This window comes from Perissodus microlepis, chromosome 5 (assembly GCF_051167445.1).
Source record: "Perissodus microlepis isolate ML-2025 ecotype Zambia chromosome 5, ASM5116744v1, whole genome shotgun sequence".
Classification (NCBI taxonomy): Eukaryota; Metazoa; Chordata; class Actinopteri; order Cichliformes; family Cichlidae; genus Perissodus; species Perissodus microlepis.
In genome coordinates this window covers 20,215,090-20,242,984 of record NC_140465.1, presented here as the reverse complement: position 1 = coordinate 20,242,984, position 27,895 = coordinate 20,215,090, and the positions used below count along the sequence as shown (strand labels likewise).

Sequence of the window (27,895 nt, the reverse complement as noted above, 5' to 3'; positions counted from 1 at the left end):
ACCAAAGCAACTTTGATTTTCAACAATTGCTGAGTCACAGACTTATTTATCTTCTAGTCTCACTAAAACTGTTTACAAAGTCTCTTGCCTTTAACTTGTTACATTTACATGTTTTGCATTTGAATTCCATTATTTATTAAAAGCCATCAGAAACGAATGCTGAAAAGTGTGCTTAAAAAAACTAGAACTAGAAATGTATGTAGTGTGACTCCAGTAGCATATTTCCAAACTACATGCTATGTCCCTGCAACCCTGTTAGCAATCCAGCTTCAATCCAGCTTGGATTGATTGGGACATGAAGACATCTTTGATGTAGGAGTTTAACTGTTGCTGTACCTGCAAAGATGCACATCAGCTTTCAAAACATGGAACTAAGAAAAAAACATAAAAGGAAAAAAAAAATGAAGCAGAACACTGCTAAAGAAATCTTGCATTTGCCAATTAACCAGGAAATAAATACACAAAATAAATCTATAAAAACCCATTACGGAAACAGCTTCCCATTAGGGAATACAAAATTTTCCCAAGAAAGAAACCCAGAGTCATCAGCTGTTTCATCTCTTTGATGAAACAGTCTCCATGTGGCTCACCCTCTGTATGTTCAGTGTGTTCTCTGTAACAAAAATCATTACAATGTATCCAGCTGTGCTCTGAAATTAGAAAAGAGCCATGACAAACATCAGCAAAGTTTGTCTGTTGTTTTTAGCGTTGTCAAAAGCTGCTTCAAAAGAAGCTGTATTTAGTCTCCTAGGGACTAGTTTAGCGTTAAACAAATATACACTGTTTTGTTTGTATGTATATAGCGAGCATTGGATATCTTAACATCAATACCAGCACATACAGTTGGTTAAAACCATCCACTGATACCAGCTGCATCAACTGATATCAAGTTGATACTGTACCACCTCATTAGAGAGCCTACAGGATTCGTGTCTATCAACAACCACTAGTTCGGTTTGAAACAACAACACAGAGCAATCTTTGCTTAGTTGACAGCAAGAACCAAAGTCTTGCTCGTTACTGACCTACCACACCAGTGACCATGAAACCAATCTGAAAAGTTATACAAGTTAATAAAAGTAGTTGAATACTAAAAAATGTAATTTTTTATGTGTTTCATCATTAAATCATTTCTTACATCTCCAGTGAAAGCTGCAGAGGCTATTCCTTACTTACTTTTTGCTGCACAGTGTGAATTTTCCTTTTAAAGGTGGAAGAGGTGTCATTCTTTTTTTAAGCTATGAGTGCAGCAAAAGATTTGGCAGTCTTGCATCAGTTCAGTCAATACAGGATCTAATGTTCAAGGAAATTTATAGAATACACAGGATGTGCTGCATGGAACAACCAGTACAAGACTGCCAATCTTCCTCTTTCTCATCACCATTTCTAAAGAAGTTGTTTTCTGGAATACAGTATTGATCTGTAGTCAGCTATGTTGTTCATGAATGTAACCCTGCCTAAAAAGCTCTGATTGGCTCACTGTTTCTATACCTGGTGGAAATGGGTGTTATTGAGGTAATTAAAACACATGTGATGCATGATGGTTCACACTCCTGGAAACGTGCTAGTATTACACTAACTCTTTTATTGTGATTCTAATCATAGACATGTGGGACTCTTGCTGGGATTTAAACAAATGGCAAATGCTTGTCTCCTGTATAGGTTGGATCACATCTCTTTGATGGAAACCACCAACAGCATTTCACCAGCAGAAACAGCATCTGTTTGTCGCACCTTGTTTCTTCATCAGCATGGGTCACTCCTATATCTTTCAGCATACATTCCTCTGCTGTGTCATCCAGATTGAGATCAAACCTACTTCAAACTCTCCCCTGTTGTGTTACTATGATCAGAAACATTTAACTCTTCTCATCATCTTTCACTTTAAATTTATAACATGTTGCAGAGTGACATGTGAGGCGAGTTAAATTCTGTATGTTGTCTTCTGTACTTTGCTGTATGATCCTCTATCTTGTATTTCGCCTTTCTACGGAAAAGAAGGTCTACAGGAGATTGTGCTGTCTCCATTCCTGTTCACCTTGTACAACTCAATCGTTCAGTGCAACTTTAGATCATGTGACCCACAGAAATACTTCAATAATTCTGCACAAGTCACATATATTCGTGATGGACTGGAAGAGTACAGGATACTAGGAGATGATTTTTTTTAGATTGGCCTGAGCAAAGTAATCTGTTTCTGGATGTGATATAACTAAGACCAGAAAGGTGGTTATTGACTTCATATAGAAGAGGGCAGCTACACAACATGTATCTGTCCTAGAACAGGATGTTGATATGGCATCCAGATGCACAATAGGCTGAACCTGAAGACCAATGCTGTATACCAAAGAATTGATGCACATGCTCTATTTGAGCTGAGATCTTTCGATATGTGCAGCAAAATGATGGAGATTTTCTCCCACTCAGTTGTGGTGAGTGCAGTGGGCATTGCTGTGTTCTGCTGGGGGAGCAGCATCACGGCTGGTGGCGCCAACAGACTGAATTGACTGTTTAGGATGGCTGTGTTTTTGATTCGCTGTCACCTGGACACTTTGAGAGTTCTGGTATAGAGGAAGTCACTGAACAAACTATTATCCATCATAATCCTGACCACACTCTGCACCATTTACTGGACAGGCAGCAGAGCACATTTTCTCTGACTGACTGATTCAGCTCCACTGCCACAAAGACAAATATAGGAAATCTTTCATACCACATGCCATCACCCTCTATAATACTATATATCTGTCTGGAAAGGAATCATCTGATAGATATTCTAACAAAATTACTTCCCAAATATGGCATAAATAAAATATTTCTCATTGTCAAGAGCAATACCAGACACCAAATCAAGGAAACTTAACGCATATTAAATGTCAGTCATCAATCACAAAAAGAAATGCATGCCCTTCCACTACAGTTTCCACAATGTGCAAGAAGAAAGTAGGTTATAATACAGCTCTTTCTTACAATAATGCACACTATTTCTAAATATCAATAACAGCACAACAACACAAAAGGTAAAAGGAAATGTTCTTCAAAAGCTGAGTCTCTGCTGTGGTGTTATAGGAATTTAAAGACAGAAGCAAACTGTCCATCACAGGAGGAAAACTCATGTCCTTGTGTTGGACAAGGCCGAGGCACAAGCGACTGCACGAAATCATGATTATGTTAAACCTGCAGTGAATGTGTGTTGCTTTGCTGAAGCATGTTTAGTCTTGGGCATATCAATGAACCATACTATTTTGTAGTCATAGCTGAATTAATAAGAAAGGAAAATTAACAAAGCAAATGTACCCTGAAGCATGTAAACTAATAAATTCCACATTACTGACTTGTTTTACTGTCATCTTAGAATTTATTTTGGTGAATGAGAATTTTCCCAAGACACTTGGCCCAATTTAGTCAAACTCGATATTTAAATGATGTTAGGTCCTGGTTAATTGCAGGGGGCATTTGGGAATTTCCGACCTGGAGTTTCTGAGAGGCCAATTTCTTCTGTACATGTGCACAAAGCATTTTATGTATCACTTGCAATTCCTAAATTCAGTGCAATGGAATGCCTTTTCTACTGTCACCACACATTAAAACTGTGGAGTAAGTGGTTTGCACCTTCAGTGGTTCTTCCTATTATAAGCCCAGCAGTCAAGTCAGAGCATTAAGGTTTTCTTTGCTTTGATTGTTTACTTTTTAATACAGAATCTAGAAGCATTAAGTTAACTAATGTAATATTATTAGCATACTGTTACCATTCTTCATTGCAGACACATAAAATAGTGCAAATAACTATAATGAATCATAAAAAAGTAATTAAAAAAGCCCACAAGAATTAATTATATTCACTTATATCATACTGTAGCCTATTGTATTACAGATTACAGTAGGTTACAACATTCTAACTATAATATGCTCTCACACTGGAAATAAATTGTGTATGCGGACATTAAACTAGGCTAACAAGCCTCCACTGTTCCATGTAAGCATCACACTTAGCATTACAGCAGGTTGTTAGCACGTCTCTCTGACCTTAGCTAAATAAGTCTATAATGAGATAAAACTGAAAAAGCCTGGTAAGACTAGAAAAGGTTATTATATGGATTTCAGAGGAAACTCGCATATTTAACTGACAATTTAGTACTAAGTGTCTGTATTCTCTATTTACATCTCCTTACACTAAATCATTACCACAAAAACTGCCAGGTAGTTTAGTCAAGCAGAGCAGTTTTAATATTTACAAGAAGTTTAATTTAACATGCATGTAGGGAAAACTGGAGCGGTATTTTTTCTCTTGCACAAAGAGGTGGAGTCGTGTGAATTCAGAATTCAGGTGTGTGTTAACACAATGTCACTATCTTCCCAGGAGTAAATATCAAGGCAACTTCACCCTAAGGTCAGAGTGTGCAAGGCCCAGAGGCACTGCAAAAAACCCAAGGGCTCAAATTTTACAGGCCTCAGTTGGCATGTTAAATGCTAAGTTTCATGACAGGCAACATAAAATGAAGTTTATAGACTGGAACATTGGTATAAATATTATTTTGGTCTCTATAGCTAAGTTTTCCTTTCATAACAACTCTGTGTTGCTTTTAAAACCGAACCATTTGGATTTTGTCACTGTGTGCTTCGTAAGTACATATTACTGCTTAAATATTTGTTTTAAATGGGCTAAAGTGCGCAAAACCATTCGTTTTAACAGCTGAAACAGTACGCATAAGACTTGGTACTCATATGAAGAGTCAGTAACCTCCATGATGAAAGCTTGAATGGGTTAGTGCAGTTAATAAGTATTTTAGTTTAGTCTATTATTTTATTTGTATAAAACAAACAGTTCAAAAATGACAAAGTATCTAAAGAGCAGCATAGACAAATAGAAAAATATACTCAAATACTTCTTAAACAATAACAACAACCTGTTTTGTAACTCTACCAAGACAAAAATATTAAGCTTGTAATTAAAGCTAAAGACAAATTAATCATTTTATCATTTCTTCAATAGAAATTTTAAAAACTATTTTTATGTCCAATTGTTGTCTTCTGAACAATTATAAAACAAATTATAGCAGAGAATCATCATCAGATAATGATAACGTAAATATTGGTATTTACATTATCATTACGTTGGATATAATGACCAAACAGCCATATTTTAGTACACTCATATAGCCAATTCTTCCTGTTTAATATCAATACATGTTTTTACTGAGCAACGTGCTGACTTGTGCTGTGGCTTCAACCTGTGCTGGTATGTAAATGTACACACATAGAAATAAGATTAAAGTCATTACTTATTAGCCATTTTCATATGCCAACATATTTCCTAAAAATGATAAAGAAGATCAAATATTTACTTTGCACTAAAAGTAAAGGTAAACTTTGCAGCACAATTTGTTTGGAAAATTCCAGTTTTGTGCTTAATAATATTCCCAAGGCTTTTTTTTCTACCTCTTCTGCTCCTCCCTAACATCATATTCTTTTCATCACCAGGTCTTCATACATTTCTCCTGTTCTTTTTACTTATATGCTATTTTTTCTCGTAGCTGCAATCATCACAAGAAGCAGCTGGCTATTTTTGAAAGCCCGGTCAGTGAATCAAACTAATCCTGCAGCCCCATCAGAAACAAAGACGGCCGGCAGAGTCCTTATACTTTTTGTGTAGCAGCAACTCTGTGTGAGCGCAGGCATTCAGGTAGCTCCTCGCTCAGTCCTGTGCTACTCTACAGTGCACTGAGTGCGTGGGTTCATTGATTGTATCTCTCTCCTGGCACTTTAATGGTCGTGGTACACTCGTCTCTGAACCCAGCATTAGCATGGTCAAGTTATTTCCTCTCAGGGGCTATTTCCACTGACCAAACAGGATTTTTCCGTTGACTCCTTAAAACTTGTGTAAGAATATGGCAAGCTGTGTTTTTCCATTATTTCCTATACACTGTGCAGCCGTACAGGGAGAAAGAAGTCACACATCAACTGTGCTTTGATGTATATATATTAAAAAGCAGTTCAATATCCATCCATCCATGGATTAATGGATATTGGTAACATAACATTTTTTAAATTATGAAAAAATTGTTTTTTATTAAAGTAGTAGAAAGTCTACTTGATTCTAACAAATTTCTCTTTGCATTATAGGTGGTTACATACTACACGTTACATGTTAGCTGGAAAAAAAACTGAGTTAAAAAAAATTCTTCCAGCTTCTAACTATGTTCTGTAAAAGTGTACCTCGGCACATTATATGTATATGTATAAATGATATATAAAAGACTGATGTAGGTTCCAGGTCTTAAAATTGAGGCCAAATGTTTGTCTTGAACATGAGACACTTAGTTTACAGTCTCAGTCACAAAACATTAAGTCCTTCTGAATATTATATATAACATATGGTCAACGTTAGAGTCAAAAAGGAAGATAAAGCAGTTGTTAGACTACGCAGGCCTACCTTGTATTTGAAAACTTGTTACCGTATGGCTGTGCGGTAACACTCAGTTTTACCAACACATCTGTCCCCAACTGTCACGTCCAGTTTGAGAACAACAACTGGTGGTGGAAAAAAACGTGAAGTTCTCGGCCGACTAATAATTACTGTACATCTATGCCCATACGGTAGCATATGTACACCCCACCCACCACCATCCTTCCTTTAAGCTGTAAATGAACAGGTTCTTATATAATGCATTTTTAATGTACCTGAGCGCTCATAGCACTTTATATGTATGCCCCGTTCACTCATTCAAGCAACAACTTTTTTCTGTGCTTAAGTCTTTCCTATATAACATTGACACTTCAATGGATGCATCAGAGAGCAACCTGCAGTTCAGTATCTTGCCCAAGGACATTGGGCACGCACAATGGAGCAGCCAGGGATCGAACCACTAACCTTCCAATTTGTAGATGACCTTAATTACCACCTCAGTTACAGCCACTTTCTTAAAGGAAGAAAGACTTAGATCAAATATGCCGGAAGTGTGATTCTCCAGCTGGGAGTACTCCATTATGCTGCTTCTTTACCTGCAGTAAAGTATGGGAAAAGACTTGCGGAGAATAATTCTAGACGCATCGAGACAGAAGCACACAGCATCTTCACTGCAGCTAATTGGTGTTATGAAAGCTTCTCACAACCTACAGTCTACCCCATCCCTCACACATGTTCGGTGTTTATCATGAACTATAACTCTTTATGGTGGTCACGAAAGGATGGATGGATGAAAGAAAACAACATGCATTTTCTACCTGCTGGTAGAAAATGCAGCAATTATATAAGTGAATATCTTAAATCCCATCAGTAATGGTAATGCTGCCTGTTTACTATAATTTAAAAAGTGTCAGATAAAACCCATAAGCAACAATTATAATTAATTCATGTTTAATGTACTTACTGTTGCTGTATAGGATTCCCCATGGAGTATAGCAAAGGATTAAAATGTGAAACTGGATTATACAAATCTATAAAGAATATAAAGTCCCATGGCATCTTCTTAAAAAGGCCAAAGTAGAGTACAGTAGGTGAGAGGCCTCATATTTCCATTACAGCTCCCTGAGCTTAAACTGATGATTATTTTACAAATTAAGTAAAAGGATAAATATTTAAGTCATTTAAATCTAAAAGAAAAAACTTAATAATGAATTCAGTTCATTTTCATTTATACAATCATGTATATCATATATGTTATCATATAATTTAGTGTACTCTTTGACATGAATGCACTTGTACAACTCTTTATGTTCAAGACTTTCTTCAGAGACTTTCCAGTCCCCTCGTGTTGTCACAGGGTTTTTTTCACTGGTCTTGTTTCTCCAGATGTTCCCACCATCCTGTCTCCGTGTCTCTCTATCTCTCCCTCTCTCCCTTTTTTTGCATCTGCCTACTCTCTAAATTTCCATTTTCAGGGATGAGAAACTAAACTTTCCATGTCTTGCTGCCTGTTTCCTCAGTCAAATGCAAGCATAACTGTTGCCCAAATCCCACCCCCTCCCTTCCCGCTATAACTGATGAGTAAGAGAAATGTTCTCCCTGCAGACAAATATGTACCTAACTGTAGCATTTCCTTACTTAGAAACAGTGCAAAGATGGTGTGTGACCAAAAAAAAAACAACAACCAAAAAACAGGTAGAAATATTACCAAGAGCTAAAAATCACATTAGATACTTTTTTCATACCTCAGGTTTCATTTGATATTTTAGTGATATGGTGACAAGCTGAAAAACTAAAGCTACCAAGGTCAAACTGGACCATCAGCCTGCTCCAAATAGTATTGCTCTATACCCAGATCCACAGATCCACATACAAACAGATCTCTTAAAACAAATAAATCATACACTATGACACTGCAATCTTTCCACAGCTATGCTGCTTATTGAGCCTCTTTCAAAAGCAGACTTAAACACAGGGACATACAGTCAAGTTTACCATTTCCACAACAATGACAGACTGGCCTATGTGGCATAACACTGAAAGACTACAAGAGCTGAAGTACGTTACAACATGTCACTTATAGTGCAACTGCTTCCAACTAATTCCTTCATGCTCTCTCTGTAGTGACATACTGATGCTCTCTCAAATTCAACAAACACATTATTTTAAAAGGATTTACTTACAATGAAACAGCAGAGAGGAAAATGTGTTGGCGGTAATTGGTACAGCTTCCCCCGATATCCCTTTTGGTGCTGATGATAGTTGTAGTAGCAGGGTGGCCTGTCGAAGGCTAAATATAACCTAGAGAGCTTGTAGCGGGAACACAGAGCGGGCCAAACCAGGCTCTTCCACGTCTCATGTACAGTGTATTTGCTATAAGGAAACTCATTCTGGATGGCTGAAAAGCTGCAGAGTACAGGGAAAGGACAAGAACAAGAAGCTTCACACTAGGACTCTGTCCCTAGAACAAATGAAGGGAGGGAGGGAGGCAGAGAGGGGAGAGATGGAGAAAGAGAAAGAGAGGGAGGCAGCGAGGGAGAGAGCTGGTGTCGTGTGTATATAGGACCAGCTAGCATGACCTCTTGTGAAGAGCGTATGTACACTGGCACAAACACAGAGTCAAAACCTTCTATCTTGGACATCAGTTAACATTTGTTAACTTTTCTGAAACTGAGTGTATATCTGGTTGCTGGCAATTTCTGTGGTTTCTTTTGCTCTCAAAAAGATGTATTATGTTAACTGCTAAGACAAAAACAAAAGTTACACTTTCACATAAATGAAAAAGTAATGCAAAGGACCACAGCTATAATCAGTCCTTAACCTTTCCTCAATATATTCCACTTAAAAAGCACCGTAAAATTTTGAAATAAGATGAAAGATCATAGAAAAACACAACTGATGCATGCCATGTTCCTGCAGGTTTCTGAAAGCTGAATAGCATTATTACCTTTTTTTTAATGAAGTCGTAATTTGGGGGGTTGAGCTTAGGCAGAGTTAATGGTTCAAGCAAACAATAATTCTCACAACTGAAGTAAATAATATGAGGGACCTGTCAGTCAAGTTAAACAATTCTTAGGCATACACCTGTCAGGCTTCGTATCCTCGCAATAGTACAGAAAGTCATTGAATCTCCACATCACACACAAGATTAATTTAATAAATGTAATATAATAAAAAAAATTGTAAAATTCTCACAGTTGTATGTTTTTCTAAGAAAAATCCCAATTAAATACCATGAACAGTCGAATGACTATTTGTGCTTAGCATGATTTGAACTCTTAAAAAAATTAACCAGAAAAACAGTCTAAATGCAGGAGTCAACAGACAGAAAACTGTTGACCTTTATTCAATAACAGCACTTCTAAACGGTCAATATCGCATACTAAACACATTTTATAAAATAACCGGGGAGGGTGCACTTTTAGAAACAGCTGGGCATCAACTTTATCACAGCAGGGTATCAACAATCCCTGCCAAGCTGCATTTTCTTGGAAATGTGGATTTAGAAATGCGATGGAAATCACTTCTGTCTGTTAAAATGAGGACCCACTTCTTACACCCCAATTCAGACCAACACAACTTCTTTAAAAAAAACATTACTGCTATTAATTAAGAATTTGTTAATATTCCAAACGAACATTCTGATTTCAACGCGAACATTCATGTGAAAAAGAAAGTTTCCACATAAACTCTTTGGAAAGTCTGAATAAACCACAAGTCCCCTGGAACAATGTCGTTTGGACTGACAAGACCAAAGTGGAGATGTTTGGCCATAATGCACGGCACCATGTTTGGAGAAACCCACGGCATATCAGCACAAACACCTCAAAACAGCTGTTAAGCACGGTGGTGACGAGGTGCTGATTTGGGCTTGTTCTACAGGTACAGGACATGGAGACTTTGCAGTCACTGAATCAACCACGAGCTCATCTGTATACTAAAGTATTCTAGAATCAGATGAGAGCAGACCAGTCAGAACTGAAGGCGTGCTGTAAAAACAGATAGTCCATAATTCCTCTACAGGGGTCAAAGACTAAAGACATACAAAAGTTGGTTACTATTGAATCATAAGTGATGAATGGTGCACTTGGTTTGTCATAGGACTGCATAGATTCCCATAAAAACTTTGTTTTTCACAGGAGTGAAATGAGATCTGCTAGTATTTAAAACAAGCCATAGCCTTCTTCCATCAAAACTAATAACTCACAACTTTAAAGAAAACTTTCTGGATCTGCACCAAAATCTAATGGGTTCCTTTTTCACCCTCACTTTTCCTCCAGGTGTCAGAGACTCCACCAAGTAGTTTTAGCAAAATCGATCTAACGCATGGACCAAATATGAGGTCAGTAAGGCAAGATCAAATTTACATCAGGCATGGTTTTCGATTTTCCTAGGCTGACTTCTGGCATTGTAGCTCTCTTTTGATCCCCCCAGTAGAAGAATTACAGTCAAGTGAAAAAAGATAAATATTTACTTGAAAATAGCAGTTTTACAACACAGACAACAATAGTTTTACCACAGAGTCAAAGTACAATCTTCTTTCAAAGCCATTGCTTTGAAAACTGAGCAAACTGTGAAACTGGTGAAAAGACTGGACAGTAAATTATTTTGTCATTTTGTTCATTTACATAGAAAAACAAACTGTTTTCTTCATAGGCCAGCGCATTTATGTAGGCACTGAAATATTCTTCACTTCAATGAAAAATAATGTGGAATCAAAGTTTCTTGTATCTGTTTCTTTATCCCTCTCTCCCCCTCTCTGAAAATGACTCACTGAACAGAAAGTATTTGGCCTTGTAAACAACAGGGAGCCACAAGGAAATTTCAAGTCTTGTTAGACAAATCTCCCTGAACAACTATGCATGAGCGTTCAAAAGTGTCATATTCTTATACTGTTTTCAAGACTGTTTTCAGCAACCTTGACACAACACACAGTGTGTACACACCCACAAATACACAACTCTACATACACACACAAACACACACAGACTGCTTCAAGTCTTAACAGAAGAGGATGACACATGAGGCAGAGTGGAGGTCTTCCCATGCCCCCCTGCCCTTTCTGTTGGAATTGGACATCTCCCACAGGCTGAGCTGTAAATAGCCAGTACCCCAAAAACTTTCATACACAACACATATGCATGAACACACACGCACGCACACGCACACACACGCACACACAACTATACTTAGATGCCTACTTCAGCCCGCTGCCATGTACTCACACTACCTCCTCCCACAGTGAGAAGGGGCATTCAGCTTGACTCTTTCAACAGAGACTCAACCACGTCTACCCTCTGACTACAGGGAGTTTCAATTTGACAAAATGCTTGAAGTAGAACAGTTTTCAAGTACAACTCAGGAAAGTTGTACACTCACTGTCCTGCATAGGTTTGATAAAGTACAGTACGGCAGCAGACTTCCCTGCATGCAGTGCAGCTTCCGGGCTCTCTGGCAAGCTCAGGGAACATCTGTAACCGTTAATGTCCAAACAGATCACAGTAATAGTTTATGATATGTCAGGAGGGGTCTAATAGCCATACCACAGAACAGAAACAAGGTTTTATTGAACTATTTGTCAGGAGCAAGCCACTTCAAAGATTGCACAGTAAATTACTGTACTATAAAACACTGCAGCACACTCTGGTAAAGTACAGTAAATTAATGTAGCCTAAAATATTACCATTCAGATTGGTGTAATTGTTGACAAAAGCCTCAGACTAGGTAGCGCAGAAAGCTGCGTAAACACAAACGCACTAACTCACACAATTATTGCAATGTCTTGATTTTTTTCTCTTTTTTCAGATCCCTGCAGCCAAAAAGCACCCAGACTGTATTTAGTCTATTAGATTATGAGGACAGAACATCAGTGAAATCGAGGCAGAATTAAAGCAACAGCATGTTGCCCAGAGGAGATCCTCTCAACTGCTTACAGTGACACACATCATTCATCTTTTTATTGGATGTGAAGTTGTCTTTTCTTTTCTGTTATTGTTTTTAGTTCTTCAGAAAGCACAAAGAAAAGTGCAAAGTGATAGTAACAGATCAGATATATCTGATTTTAGCCTGTTCCCTCAGGAATAATAATTATAAGGAGCTTGTGTTAGCAGATAACTTTTCCCTCCCATCACCACCTTTTAGACCGAAGTAGCACCCCAGGCTAAGTGACAAGCTTAGAAGCGGCCGCTGTTTATTTCAAATCCAAAGCCCTAACTTGTTTCGTATGTGTATTTGTAGCTACATTACTATTTGTGAGTAATTAATGAGTAATTGATACAGAGTGGTTAAAACATGAAGGAGGATAGAGGGAGAGCAAAGATACAAGAGAAACATGTTCACAGAGGAGAGTTGTAAGGACAGATGGATTTCCAAATGCCTTTCACCCTGCAGGAATCTCATTGCACAGCTTTAGTGGTGTTTAGAGAGTCTGTGTCACTCAGCAAGCACTGGTTCATCCATGGGGCTTAATGTGCTTTCATGAAAAATTATTAAATACTAGTGGAATACAGGTCTCCTAAAACTGACCTGAATTAATATTATGCAATTTTATGGAAGATGGCAGTGAATAAAGATGTCGTAACAGGGTCACCTGTGTGCTTTGGCTGTGCTTCAGAGCAGGTTGTTCTGTAAAATTATTGACAAAAGCTACAATACAAGGACAACCTAAAGGCCACAATTTAATGACAAATGAATTTGATGCTTAAATGGCCTTATGATCATAAATTACCATGAGCATCACGTTACACCCTGTCCCCACCCATAGATACACGCTGAGATTCCTTCATATGTCCAGTCCCACTAAATAATTTTTATTATGAAACCTCAAAAACTGTAGCATAACACTGACCTAAAAGAACTCTATATATCATATTTTATTACTGACATGTATCTGTCCGTGCCACATAATGTTTCATGTCCCAGTTCATATTGGGCTAGTAGAGACCCTCAACACTGGCTGCTACTTACAGCATGAGCAGCTGCCCTTCATAGATGAACATAAGGTAGAGGTGACCTCTAAACAAGAGCAAATCCTTCAACCTTGCTGTCAACACATTTTCAGATCTACAGAAAACCAGTAATCTACCCATGCTGCTGTGGTAAACCATCTGTTGAGCAGCCATGCCTGACCCCAAAAAGCAGCAGAGAGACGCACTTTCCCTGCCGTTTGCTTAGATGACTCCATCATGACATTCAGCATTACGTTAGTGTTACATACAGCGAGTATACTCCAATCACTGTCTCTGATCTTAAACAGAAAAGTTCAATTTGATATGTCTTCAATGTCCGTTTCCCTCTCTAACTAAATATTTTTACAACTCATCTAATATAGATACCAAAACGTATGATTTGTAATTCCCCTATAGAGGAACACGTACATGGATTTTTCTGATTGGCAGGACAATCTTACCTTTCAATTGTTAAAAAAGAAATCTGAGTTTTCTAACCTGAAAAGACTGTAGAGTTCAGGTATGATGTAGAACAACCAAGAAATGTTAGGCCAAACTCATTCAGAAAAAAAACTCACAGCACAATCACAATGTATACTTCTCATGATGCAACACTGTGAGAACAGTTTTGGGGTAAAGAAAAGCATAACTCATAGCAGAGACATGAAACTAAACAATAATCCTCTACTGTCCAACATTCTGTTGCCCCATGCTGCCACCCTGACCCTTTGCTAACTCTGTGGTACCATAAAAATAGTACACTATTTCCTCTTTTTCTCCCAGGAGACATGGTTTATAATCAGTGTTGGGAAGGTTACTTTTAAAATGTATTCCATTACAGATTACAGAATACATGCCCAAAAATGTATTCTGTAACGTATTCCGTTACGTTACTCGATGAAAGTAACGTATTCTGAATACTTTGGATTACTTAATATATGCTGTTTACAACTACGTGAATGTACTATTGCTGTGATTTATTACTGTTACTGAAGGTCCGCGGCTCCGAACCGTAGCAAAGGGACCTCTGGCTAATATGGTGGGTTTCTTGTCAGGCTCGTAGCTGAAAACTAGCTTTACTTTGTTGTCTGGGTCAACTTTGCAGCGAGAGACAGAGAGAGGCGTTGAAAGGCTGCTGCAACGAAACTTATTGTTTCAGAGGAAAACACGAACACAGTGTACAGTCGAGTCTTAATAGTTTACTTACAACTGGGCTCGTCAGGCTCTCTTCTTGGCTGCAGTCGTTATTATTATATTTACATGCTTCCAGCTCCCGTTTCTGCTCGGTGACAGCTCGTACTTTTCCCTTTTCTCCCTCCCTCGCTCACAGACACATGGCAGGCCATTCTCCCAGCAGCACGGACTACACTGCCCATGATTAGGGATGGGTATCGAAAACCGGTTCTTGTTGAGAACCGGTTCCCACTGATTCAATTCCTTGGAATTGTTTGCCATTTTTGCAAACGATTCCCTTGTCGATTCCAGTCGCCCCGAATGACGTCACCACGTTGCGGAGCGTCATTTACCTGGCAGGAAACATGGCGGCTCAAACGCTCAAAAGTTTGGTTATACTTTACGAGAACAGATGACAACAGGGCAACTTGCAATAGTTGCAAAGTAGATATTTCATTTAAGGGAGGAAACACTACGAATATGCAAAAGTATTTGCTCACAAAACACGCGAGGACCTTAAATGAATGTCGTGTTTTTAATTCCGCTCCGGACTCGTGAATCTCAACCCAGCAGCAGCGGTAACGTTTGCACGTCCTCTCCCGTTAATGCGGCAGGTAAATAATCAACTAACAGTGCATATTATGTTAGCGCGATCTGCCTTATTACAAAACCTGCCATTACTGTGCATTTAGGTGACCATGATGAGAGAGACAGACAGAGTCTGGTTGGCTCAGATGCTGGCAGTTCTCGCTGCAGTTTACCGGTAGCGTCTCCTTTCAGGCCAGGATAGACGAATGTCACCGAGCAGTGACTAAGTTTGTGGTAAAAGGCTTGCACCCATTTGCCACAGCAGATGCCCCGATTTTCAGTAAGTGGATGTGTTTAATTGTAGGCAGGGACATTACTGGATATTCTTGTGTAATTGCTACAGAATAATTTATGTTATACTTTGTTATTGCTACAGAAGAATATTTATTTTATTATTTTACATTTACTATTTTTTTTTCCTGGGGACCCTGTGACACCCCATGGAAGAGCCATAGGCTGTGGATCTGTTAAGATCTCACTGTTGGGTTTGTAAGGCCATGTTACTCCTAAATTTCTATCTTGTTCAAAGAGAAGATATAAAACAAAATTCTAAGCTAATCGACCTTAGTGTTCTCCTTTTTTTAAAAAAAAAGAATCGATAAGAGAATCGATAAAGAATCGAATCGTTAAACAGAATCGAAACTGGAATCGGAATCGTGAAAATCTTATCAATACCCATCCCTACCCATGATGCTACATTCTTTAGAGCTATACCTGTAGCATTCTGCCTATTAGCTTAGCACAACAAAAACAACAACAAAAAGGCGCTCTCTCACCCAGGAAACACACAGAGAGAGCGTCACCCTGTAACCATGGCAACCATAACGCTGCCGCCTGGAACAACAGAACATAGCTGTCAAACAAAACCCAAACAGTCCTGACCCGCCACAATATGAAACAGGAAAGTACCGCCGTGTAATCCATTTATTTCAACAAAGTAACTGTATTCTAAATACCACCTTTTTAAACTGTAACTGTAACGGAATACAGTTACTCATATTTTGTATTTTAAATACGTAATGGCGGTACATGTATTCCGTTACTCCCCAACACTGTTTATAATATGTATGGCTGCTAGAGGTCTTTCTGGTTCGATTGGAAACATATGGTGTTTTTGGGTATTTGCTAAGATTACTAATGCTGTCATGAGGACAGGGCGGTCTTACATTGCATTGAAAATACCCATACTACATAGACTTTGTAATGTTAGCTAATTATCTCATTTAGCATGACAAATTTTTTAGTTACAGTAACAAGTACAATTAAAAAAACACTGAGCAAGTGTGACTTGTTTGGAAGGGTTGTCAGGGGGAAGTATATTATCTGCAACAAAACATAGCAGGGCACCTTAGGTTCTTAGGAGAAGACTTTTGCAATAAGACCAGACCAATGTCGAAATACTTTGCCAAAATGTACAGTGACAACTCTGGCAAAAACAAAACACGGCACACTGTATCAGCACAAAAATCCCATACTAGTTGGGGGGTGACGATTTGGACTGGGGCACCTTGCAGCCATTGAATCGAAATGTAATCCTCTGTATGCCAAAGTATTCTAGACTCAAATGGCATGTGTCTAACGGCCAAGCTTGGACAATGCAACAGGACAATGATCCCAAGCACAGCCGCAACTCCACAATAGAATGGCTGAAAAATGTAGAGAATCAAGGTCAAAAGTCCAGACCCCAACCTGATGGTGAGACCTTTAGAGAGATGTGCATGAATACACGTCTGTAAACATCAGTGAACTGAAGCAATGTTATAAAGAACACTGGTGTAAATTCCTCCACAATGACGTGAGAGGTGGCTAGGTTATCAATACCTACTCTTCTCTTAATTCCTGCTCTCTTTTAATTTTTCTTCTGTGATAATAACATAAAATTACTGCTTTTGGGTGACATCACAGGACTACTTTGGGATTATTGGTATCACCCAATATCGGCCTAGTTAACTGATACTGGTTTATGACAGTTGTCCGTTGTGTGACATTAATTTTGACCAAGCCAAATAAAGACCTTAAAGAATCTTTTTTGTTGCTGTTGTCGCTGTTGTTTTTGGTATAAAGTACTTCTCATTGTTTCACTACAACAAAAATAGATACAAATGATAAAAATAAATGAAATATTTGTATCGGCTATTGTCCAACATAGGCATTAAAGCATTTCCCTCCTTCCTACTGGCCTTCAAAGTTTTCTTGAGCTTAATTATCTTGGCAAGAAAAAACTGCCAAACACAGCAGGCAATAAATAAGAATGAGTTTCCAAAATTTTTTCAGAATATAGCCAGTAGCAAATAAATAAATATATAAATAAATAAAAGTATCCATATATCATATTGTAGCAGCTCAGAGTAATTAGTTTGTGTTTTATATCAGCACCTTATTTATTTATTCTAAAAAATATATTTAATTAAAAAACACTGTTTATTTCATCTGTTTTGAGTTTTTAAATTAGCTGCTGTCACTGAGCATATTCCAATAAGCCGACAATATGAAGTCTGCTACTCTCACCATGCAAGTTATAAAAGTTCTACTTTTTTCTAATGCCCAGAAGACAAGCACATTGATTTCTGGGAGAATGCAACAAAGAACAGCAAGTCAGCAGGAAGGAGGTAACTGCTGTGCCTCGTATGTGGCAGGAATTTTAAGCCTACAAAGTAAGGGTATGAAAAATACTACTATGCAAACAACTTACACACACTATAGAGCGCATGGAATAGAGACACAACAATAGCACAGAACCATTGTCTACGTACAAGTTTGTCACTTACATTATAGTAAAGTGTAATTCTGTGAGTTCCTTTAGTCGCGCTGGAGCATTTGCCGAGCGAAAGGTTTGACCCGAGTGCTCCAAATCCAAACGGCTCACTGTAAGCCCTCTAATGTGCAGTTTACCCTGGAGTTCAGATTTTCTTACTGCAAATGCTGAAAGTCCACTTTTGCCAAGACTCAGAAATCAGGTTAACAACGGCGTAACACTCAGCTTACGTAATAAGGTTAACAGCAGAATTGAGTAATGAATGGATGTGTATAACAGGAGCTGCAATAGCCACTGAACTTAAGCTGTTACGTTTAACAGCAACCAACCCAACAAATGTAATGAGACAGTAAGTGCTTACATCAAAACGGTGAAACAAACACTCCACAGTTGTTCTCTTTGGGGGTTTTAACGAAAAGAATGATCAAAGGAAAATTGCTGTATTCATCCAGGGAAATCTGTGGCTTGTAATTTGTGTGAAAATGCCATTCACAGCACTGACCACAATTCACATTGCCTATCCACTGATTTTAAGATGTATTTTTTTCTTTTTAAAGACAAAAATGAGACATGCGTGCTCTGCCGCTATAAAACAGAGCACTGAAAATGGTTTGGAAACAGATAACTGTGGTGTCAAGTTTTTAATTGGCACATCTGGACAGAGCAAACAATGATCCACTTTATCACTGATTACACCACGGACAAAAAATACATTTAATCAGGCTGCTGAGTGGAATGAAGAGAGGACGAGTAGGGAGGGAAGAGAGAAGAGAGGGAAAATACACATGAAATAATTACAGTCTGATTTTTCATCCATCTGTCTAGAGATTCTGTGAGGACCATTATGCCTGCAGTCGTGTTTCTGATTGTTGCAGTGAGAATTGGTCATGGTAAAATTAATTCTAACACTGGGCTGTGATATGAAAATGACAGACAGAAGGAGCACTGAATGTGCAGCAGTAATTAACAGTCCTAAATGGCTCATTACAATTCGTGATTTCATTAACTAATCAACTATTTTATGAGTGGCTGTTTGTGTGAACACATTTTTTTTCTCCAAACGTACCTAAATGCTATTTGATTGGAGTGTCTATTGCTCTTCAGCTTGCATTGGTTTGCCCAAATTCCCACAAATGGATTACCCATCACTTATAACTGTTGCCAAGGTGCTCGGTGTTTCAGCCTCATGCTTTTCAAGCCTTCAAGAGATTTCACACACACATAGATTTGTGCTCTTGCTGGACTACAAACCCCCAAAACAAAGTAACTATGCATTATTTACTGAAAGTGTCAGAAGAGCAATACCGAGGGAACTTCTGCTTGTGACAAGATCAATAGGGATTACAGTGTGCGGTTCAAAGTACAATTTTAAAAGACAATTTGGTGACAAATTAGCAGGGAAATAAACAGTGCGTTAGTTTGGGGTTGTGCTCCTTTGCATTAATTCTCCTAATCTATGGCACTCCACTGGAAGGATGAAAGGAAAGACATTCCCTCACCTGTAGTTTCCAGGTGAACTGGTCACTACACTACGCTACAACGTACTACAACAATAACCTTACAGGAGTAATCTATTACTTTTGAAAAAGTAAAGGACAGACCACGTTGATACAATTGAACATGCTTTTCTAAAATGCTCCAATTAGGCTGGAATCTGGCTGATTGTGAAGGTCACAGCAGATGTTTTACATCATTTTCATACTCATCATACAACTGACACCTTGTCTCCACAGATGGGGGGCACTGTCATCCTGGAAGAGACCACTGGTATAAGGATAAAAAGGGTTCTGTTATGCTAAAGATGGTAACAGCTTTGTAATGTTTTGCAGTTAGGTTTTCCTGGCTCAGTCATACTAAAGTAAAAATAGGACAACAATCTCTTTAGCACTAGGAAAAACTGCCAGTTTCATTTTTTTGTATCCTGCAATTGATTGCAAGTAGTTGCGGTAATCACTTTCGATCACAAAGTAATTGCATAGATCCCCTGCTGGGAGGTAACCTGTCTCTCTATTGAAGACTGACTGCATTCACTCTCAGAAAGACTGGAAAAGGTTTGCAAATAACTTCGGTCTAATTTGTAAACGCAGTCAGACTGATCGCTCAACTCATCTGTGACATTATCGCTTCACAATAGGGGACCCGACTCAGCTGGTTGCCAGCTGGTTGTATTCTGGTGGATTTGAAACACAACTGGACTCTGAATGTAAGTAGTTACTGTGAATTTCTGTATACGCTGATGGCAACAAATTTGTAACAGAAGATAGTGATTTTTGCTGATTTATCACAGTCAGCCGCTGCATCATCACAAACAGATTGCATGTAATTGCCAAGCTGATCTCATTCCATCATGAACCGATAACAGCAGACCGACTTACTGCTGTTTTATCGCTGTCCTGAAGATGACAACTGACTGAGAGTGGCCACAGACCTGGTCCCCATCTTCAAATCAACAATTTCAAAAGCAACAAGATCCCAAGTTTATTGCACACAGTGACAATTTTGGTCGTGCTATGGTTTCCAACCACTGCCATCATTAGTGAGACTGTAGCACTAGGGAATCAGTTAACCCAAAGTATACCATGTGACAAAAGCGACAAATAACACAAATAACCTTGAACACAGCAAAAAAATTGAATAAAAAAAAGAAAGAAAGAAAAATACTGTTAACTACAATTAAAGTATAGAGGGCTTATAACCATGATGTGGCTCTGGTTAAATCCTCTTTGGTACGCACCAAAAATCCTTCTACGCAGGTATAACAGAAGAATAATAAGAGGTACAGTAAAAGCAACAATGTAACAAAGCAAAGGTATTTCCAAAACCATTGAAAAGAAATACGTAAATGCATGCAAAATAACAAAACATGCCCTTTGAAAGTATAAATTGAAATATGGCCTCATAACTGATGACAGTTTACATAGTAGGAGCTGCACAAGTTCTGCTGTCAGTCTATAAATAGAACAATGTGAAAAGTGGGAGATTATAAGCATTTTTTCATTAAACATTGTATTGCAGCTTAGGTAGCATGTGCTAGCAAACAATTAGATGTGACTGAAGTGTGTTAATGCAGAGTCTCAAATTGTGCTATTTTGAGTTGTACTGCTTTCTTTATAAGGATAGAAGAACAGAAAATGGGTCGCCCTATACTAGCCTCGATGTTTTCAAATTGTACAATGTGAGGGGGGGAAAGGTACAGCAGAAATGCACGCAAATAAAAGTGGAACTATACTGGACCAAACTAATTGGTTGCATCCATCCCCTCTGTTCCACCGCATACCTGCGGCAGAACGCACGTCTCTGTGGCAAAGAGAGCGTGGGTAGCAACAGTGTGTTATTGCTGCCGACGCATCTCACTACAGATGCCAGGACATCTCCCATTATCACCGATTCCTCATCTGACAGCGGTCTCCTAACAACCACGACATGGACAAACTAAAAAGGGAACGTACAAACTAGAATGTAAAAGCACTATCTCCCACCTCCACCCCCGAGCTGCATATGTGGGTTATGCGTTTTCAAATCGGAAGCGTGTCCTACCTGTTTCTGCCGTTCCAGGAAGGAGGAGAGGAGGAGGAGGAGGAGAAGCAGGCGCATCAGGATGTAGATAGATGCCGCATTTAGATGATCAGGAGATAGCTGGGATCTGGTGCTCCCTCCACAGTCACGATGCACGTCGCCAGTGCATTTATCCACTTTGTGCTTGACGGTTACTTTTGACGCACAGCTGCTTTAGTATGAAAAAGAAAAAAAAGACTCAATCCAATTTACCGGAGCCTGCCTGTTATTTATTTGTATTGGATACTTCTTACCAGTTAACAGCAGAAAATGGACCACAGCTGAAGCAAGGTGCAAGGATACCAAGTCAGGTTCACTACAAATACTATAGTTTATTCATGTAAACGAATCCAAATGTTAGTCATAAAACTCCACACCACCCATTTGGGGGTAGTCATACTTCATTTCTTTTTCTTATGCATCTTCTTTGTTTATTTATTAATTTATATTTTCATCTATGTATTAATTAATTGTTTTCTTGCTATCCTTTAAGGTTTACCTGCATTCGTTAGCTAGTAAAACAAACCTTAAAGCTAACTATTCTCTGTTACAACAAGTCGGACTTTAAAATCAACACTTACCACATTTTAGGACATTTTCATATTCCCCTGAACTCTTCACAGGAGAAACATGTTAAATTTCTCATAAAATACACCCTTTCCCTCTTTTTTTTGTCATAATAAAGATGGCTGCAGGCAGACCACAAAAGAAGAAATGTGTGGCGTGTTCAAGAAAACACAAAGTACCCACCTAACAAAAGTAACAAAATTCATTAACCTGATTTTTTGAAGATTTCACAGTTTGATAATTATGCAGTCAAAGGTTCTGGAAAAAAAACGTTTTCAAGACATGCCATAATTAAATCCAGGGGACACAGCGATAAAAAGTAAATAAAACATCTCTGACTTTGTGTGGAAGCCTGTTTTCCCCATCAGTGCAGAAAATTTCAAGGTACTATCTTAATATTATTATTTCAATACTAATCTGAAACATGTTTATTGATGTCAGCTTCTAGGCTTAATAAATGATCGTGTATGTAAAGTACGGATCCAAACTGACCGATCTAACTGCATCTCTGCTTCTGAATAAAATTCAATATAACACTCTACTATTATTTCTTTTTCTACGTCAGCATACAATGTGCTGTGGTCTTCCCACTATTACACAGCATTTAGTATGTAGCACACTGAGAGTCTATTATTTATTTTACTACAGTCTTGCAAGGAATATACATACATATCTGGTAAAATGCTGCCATCCACTATAACTTATTTTAAATTAAGTGGCTGGTGTATTCCCCTCATTTGGCTTACCAAGCTCTGCATCCAAAGTAACAACTTCTTTTTTTATCCTCTTACCTGCTGTGCTTACTAGGTAGTGTTTGCTGCTGTCATTCTGAAGTTGGCAACATGCAGAGCACTGAAAATTGTTTTACTGGCAGAGATTTAGATTTTTCCATTACACAGCACACTTGTTGCCAGGGTAGATTGTTAGAAACGACCCTTATTGGCTATATATCGTGAAAGAACACCCGTTTTTATTCTGCACAAGCAACTTCTTTTTTCTCTGTCACTGCAGCACACTATAATGAGTTTTGTTGTCTGTCATTAGAATCACACGACAGGGTTCATGTTCAATTCATCTGTGTAGCATAGTGTATTTCTGTAATGCCTATCAGCAGATGGGTCGTCGACCTGCATACTTGCCCAGGCTGAGGTGTGTAGAGGCACAAAGGGAGCAGCAGGAGCAGATGGGAGCGAGATGGATGACAGGATGATGAGACAGAGCTGTGTACTTAATATTTAACCAGTGAACATGCATGCTGTTCCTCTCAGGAGGGGAGAGGAGAAAATGATCACAATGAAATAACACTGATTGTAGGGATGCTGGAATCAAAGGTAGAAAATACTGTGCTCAAAAGAAGCATCATGTACTGAGCTATACTCAAATTATGATGTACTGAAGTATTTTTTAGGTTGCAAGAAACTTTAGTTAAAACACACACACACACACACACACACACACACACACACACACACACACCAAAAAAGACCAGTATAAACCCTTTATTGTAGATTTGCTGCCCCGTCCTGTTGCATCACCCGATTTGAGCCAAGCTGTTGAACATATGGCCTCACCAAATAATGTTTGGGTATTCTACTACTCTAATTGGTAAGGTACTTGGAAACAGTAACTGTATACTTACTTTTTCATGTACTGCATAGAATTGAGAGGAAACAATGAAGATAAATGTGAACCGATGCCACAGTAAGATTAACCTTTATTGTTTTGAATATAAAATGCCATCACTTTATCATACTGATCAGTAAATTTGACTAAATTTGTGTGAAATCATGCTTTGATTTGCGCATGAATTCTTGAGTTATGACCAAAAACATGTTTTGTGGAGCATGTTGAGTTTTGACAACCAAATAAAGATAATTGACTTAAATCTGTGTTATTCCTCTCTGCTATCCTTTTCATGTCATTTTTCCTGTTAGCTGACCTGATAAATACAAAAACCAGATCAAGGTCAATTCATTAACAAATAAATGGTAATAAATGTACAATAACATATGGTATAATAATGAGATATATAGATTTTAAAGAAACCTCAATACATACTAAATGTCCATCCTACAACATAAAACCAACAGAAATGACATCATCACTGTTCCCCACCCCAAGATTCTGAGTAGCTACACTTCACCTTCCACAAGTTATGGGGGAAATTTAGAGAAAACTATTTCCAGACATTAATTATGATATCGATAATTAGGTTTTAATTAGTATATATTCACATGTACTTTGAATATTGTTTTTATTAGCTTAGAATTAGCTACATTATAAGCCAAAGTTTTTTTTATGTTAAAGGAGGAATAGTTGGTTGTTTGTACTCTGTGACCACTAAATCCTACACACTGTTCCTTTAATATGAGAATAACTTTGAATGCTAATATGTAAAATCACTCTGTGGATAACATAACACATCACACAATACTTTATTAATCCCAGAGGAAATTATGTGTTCACAGGTGCTCCACAGTGGATCTCAATGACGTCGATGTATTTATGGGTAACTGTGAATGGAAGCAGTTTACTATACAGTGTTGGTGCTGATGACTTAGCAGGGTGCAGGGTGAAGAAATGTTTATGAGCATTAGCTGCACGGTAGAAGATTAATGGACTATTTATGCATTTAATTTGGATGTAAATTAATAGTAAATTTATGGTATGGCGTTGCAAGGATGTGTAGAAGATGATGTTTTGCAGCAGCGCCCCCAGCTGAGAATTACCTCAACTACCAAAGTAGACTGCTCTTCCTCCTGGCTTTTTTTAATAATCAAAATATGCAAATCAACAACCAAACCAACGGGAAACTGGTTTTTGCAGACACGGATTAATAAAAGTCCCATTTAAACATCCACTGGAAAGCCACATCAGCCTCACACTGTGCCCGGTAAATGCTTTATGAAAACCACTTGTGGAATCATCCAAATCAGTGTCTAATGCATGCTCTGTAGTAATCAGAATTAAAAACAGGCCCAGACATAACAATAAGCAATAGAGCCAAAAGAATAACCTAATGGGAAGATTAATACTTCTGAGATTAAGATAATACTTCAGGATAGTACTTTTGCTTGTACTGTCCCTTGGTCCTTACTAAGTTATAACTTTTTGGCTAAGAAGAGCCAAGAAGTTATAACATACAAAAAGCTGAAATTAAACAGTGTTGCAAACAATGAAAAGCATCCACTGATGCTACCATCTGTGCTTGTCCCTGGCCCCAGCATAGGATCATCTACATGGAGCTACATGCCTTTGAGTACTCAAAAGGGTGAAAACCCCTTTGCATAGGCTCAAATGGAAACAAATGCAGAAACAAAGTATTACACCATATATAAAAGATGGACTTAGTTATTGTGAGATCACAGTTAATCTCTGCAAGAAACTTGCAACACGATGCATGGTATCGATGCAGCTTGCAACGACGTGGCAGGTTGTGGTGTAGGGTTAAGAGGGCTTTCCAGTTACCTTGTTACTTCCGACAGAAGTCCAACTCACACATTAGGTCTTCTTGCTTTGGCCTGTTTTTAGTCAACTGAATGATGAATGTATCTGGATCAGAGGGTTCAGCTGGGAGTTATGCTAGCACTAGTCATCTAATCTTGGTCATGGGCTGCTTTGTTAATTCACTGTGATAGTGAATGTGATGCTATTTCGGACTAGGAGAAAACAGAAACTGAACAGCCAAATCCTTAAGAGTACCTGTGTGTCATACAAGAAGCTACAGTCTAAATTATGCATTAACTTTAATACTTCAGTTTAGAAAGTGAGTCGCCTAAAAAAGTAAAGCACCCACGTGGAGTTAAAATAAAGAGGGAAATTAGCTTCAGAGATTTTATTGTAACTCATTTTCAAAGTAAGTCCACATGCCAAAGTGTACTTTTACCTCAGCTGACAGCATCTGTAATGCATTTTGATGCATTTGTTCCCTGACCTTGCTGCTAAAGAAAGTAACATCAGTCATTCAAAATGTCAGACTGCAGGATCCCACAGAAACATTCTGTCTCTCACTGCCACGAAGAGGTTTAAGTGAACAGAAAGGAGACAAGAAAAAAAAACATGCTGATTCCAAGTCACCTTTGATTTATTCAGTCACCTAAAACAGTACATTATTCATTTGTTGCTCTTTTCATTGCAGAACCTTTTTGTCCCCAGGTACAGCAGCCCAAAAACCCATTTCACCTTTTAAATGCCTTTTCCATTGTCAAAGGATTCTCAATGCAGTGAGCACAATGAGTTTATCTGTTAAATTCAAAATGGTGTATAAGCACAATAGCCCAAATTTGCTTTTCCAATTATGAGACAAAGCAATAATTACTCTGGACTAAGCTGCCTTCAAATAAGCCTCAAAGAGAAGTAGCTTGCATCATTATCATAATAAAGAAAATCATCCACTGGTAAAATTGACAGTTAATCGAATTAAACTGTTTCCTCGAAACCTGGAAAGAGCTGGTTATGTATGAACCATCACTGTGTTACAGAGGTGAACCCACTTTTTAGGAGAGAATGTACACCATCACCCAGAAAAATCCCTTCTTGGTCCACATTAAATATGACCTAACAAGATACTTTTCAGAAACAGCTACTTACAGTTGCTGACAAGGATAATATGAGGAGGGAAAACCTGTGTGGTTGTCAGGGAGGAAACTGGAGCGAGAGAGACCATCGACTCTTATAAAGACCCCCCCCCACCCCACTTAAATATAAAGACATCGCAAAACGTGCTTCTTTTTTTTCCATCTGAGTTTATGTTACACAAAGACTTTGCTGTTCGTGACTCCGCATTTTAACAGTTCTGAATTTGACAGACAACCCCTGATTTGCATTCAGAAAGCATCATAAACATATGAAGCTACTCCATGCTACTCCATCGTACATCAATCGGGCTATTGAGTGGTAGAAACCTTCATTTAGGGAACATGTGGTCTGTCAGAGACAAATGCTCTTCAGGTGGTTTGTGGATTTATGCCTCAGCGGTCGTAGGAAGAACTCTCACAAACAGAGTTTTGGTGTCAAGAGATTTGACTGAAGAATCAGCTGGCAGCTCTGGAAAACAGAAATATTTATGGCTAAAATTACATTTGAGAAGAGCAGTTTTTAAAACTTTTAAAACCCTACAGCTAAGGAAAGTTACTTTGCTTTATCAAAGAAGTTAAAAGAAACTTGGTGTCTTTCAGGAAAATGCTTCGATTTTTTTAAAATGACAATGCACTAACTCATGTTTTATACTTGATTTGGACGTCCTACTGGTTACAATGAAGAATACACAGCTTAGCATCTAACAACATACACAACTAGAATCTTACAGCTTTCCCTACAAGCTGAAAATCTTTTTTAAAAAATCTGCCTATGTGTAGATTTGCAAAATCTATTCCAGTCACAGAAGCCATTTTTCTGCATGTACTACTAGGTACTGAGTAGTATTTTAAGGAAAGTCTGGCAAATACATTTACATGTTTTTACTAACTTTTCATGAGAAAGTGTGAGGGGAATTACCGTATCTCTATCAGGCATTAATTGCCTTAAAATCTGTTTCAGTGATCTTTTTTTTTTTTTTACCCTGAGTAAGGTCCTCATCCAGGTAGAGTTTGAGCCGCCTGCTGCGGAGGCCAAAAACTTTGGCAGTCTCAGAGAGCAAGCCTTCGTGGTTAAGCCGATTCTGGCCTACTGGGTTGACCAGTAGGAGGGTACCCACGTCTCCTGATTGGCACTCTAGAAGAGATAGGGAGGGTGTTAAAGAGAACTGCACCACATGTTACATCATTAACAATGTTTTTTATTAGCAAGGCTAGTTCTGTCCTGAGAGGGCATATATACAAGCTTCAGCTGGGAAAAGATGAGGAAAAACATCCTGGCTGAGTAGAAGGGAAAGGTGAAAGGACTGAGACTGAATGACTCAAAGGA

At 38.3% G+C, this 27,895-nt stretch overlaps 2 protein-coding genes across 3 annotated transcripts in view; both read right to left on the bottom strand.

The window, feature by feature from the left end:
* The window catches only part of atp2b2 (ATPase plasma membrane Ca2+ transporting 2), a 131,306-nt gene extending 109,767 nt beyond the window's left edge, over positions 1-21,539 (bottom strand). The window contains exon 1 of one of the 2 annotated variants that reach the window (XM_084928656.1): positions 21,407-21,539. The gene's annotated coding sequence lies outside the window, so the exon portion shown is untranslated. The remainder of the gene's footprint in view (positions 1-21,406) is intronic. The other variant, XM_084928659.1, reaches the window with a different exon arrangement.
* Positions 21,540-26,057: 4,518 nt separating this feature from the next.
* The window catches only part of iars1 (isoleucyl-tRNA synthetase 1), a 58,211-nt gene continuing 56,373 nt past the window's right edge, over positions 26,058-27,895 (bottom strand). Inside the window, exons 33-34 of the mRNA XM_084928650.1 lie at positions 27,551-27,703; positions 26,058-27,037 (exon numbers count right to left, since the gene is read on the bottom strand). Of these exons, the coding sequence (XP_084784776.1) occupies positions 26,955-27,037; positions 27,551-27,703 (236 nt within the window). The 3' untranslated portion in view covers positions 26,058-26,954. The remainder of the gene's footprint in view (positions 27,038-27,550; positions 27,704-27,895) is intronic.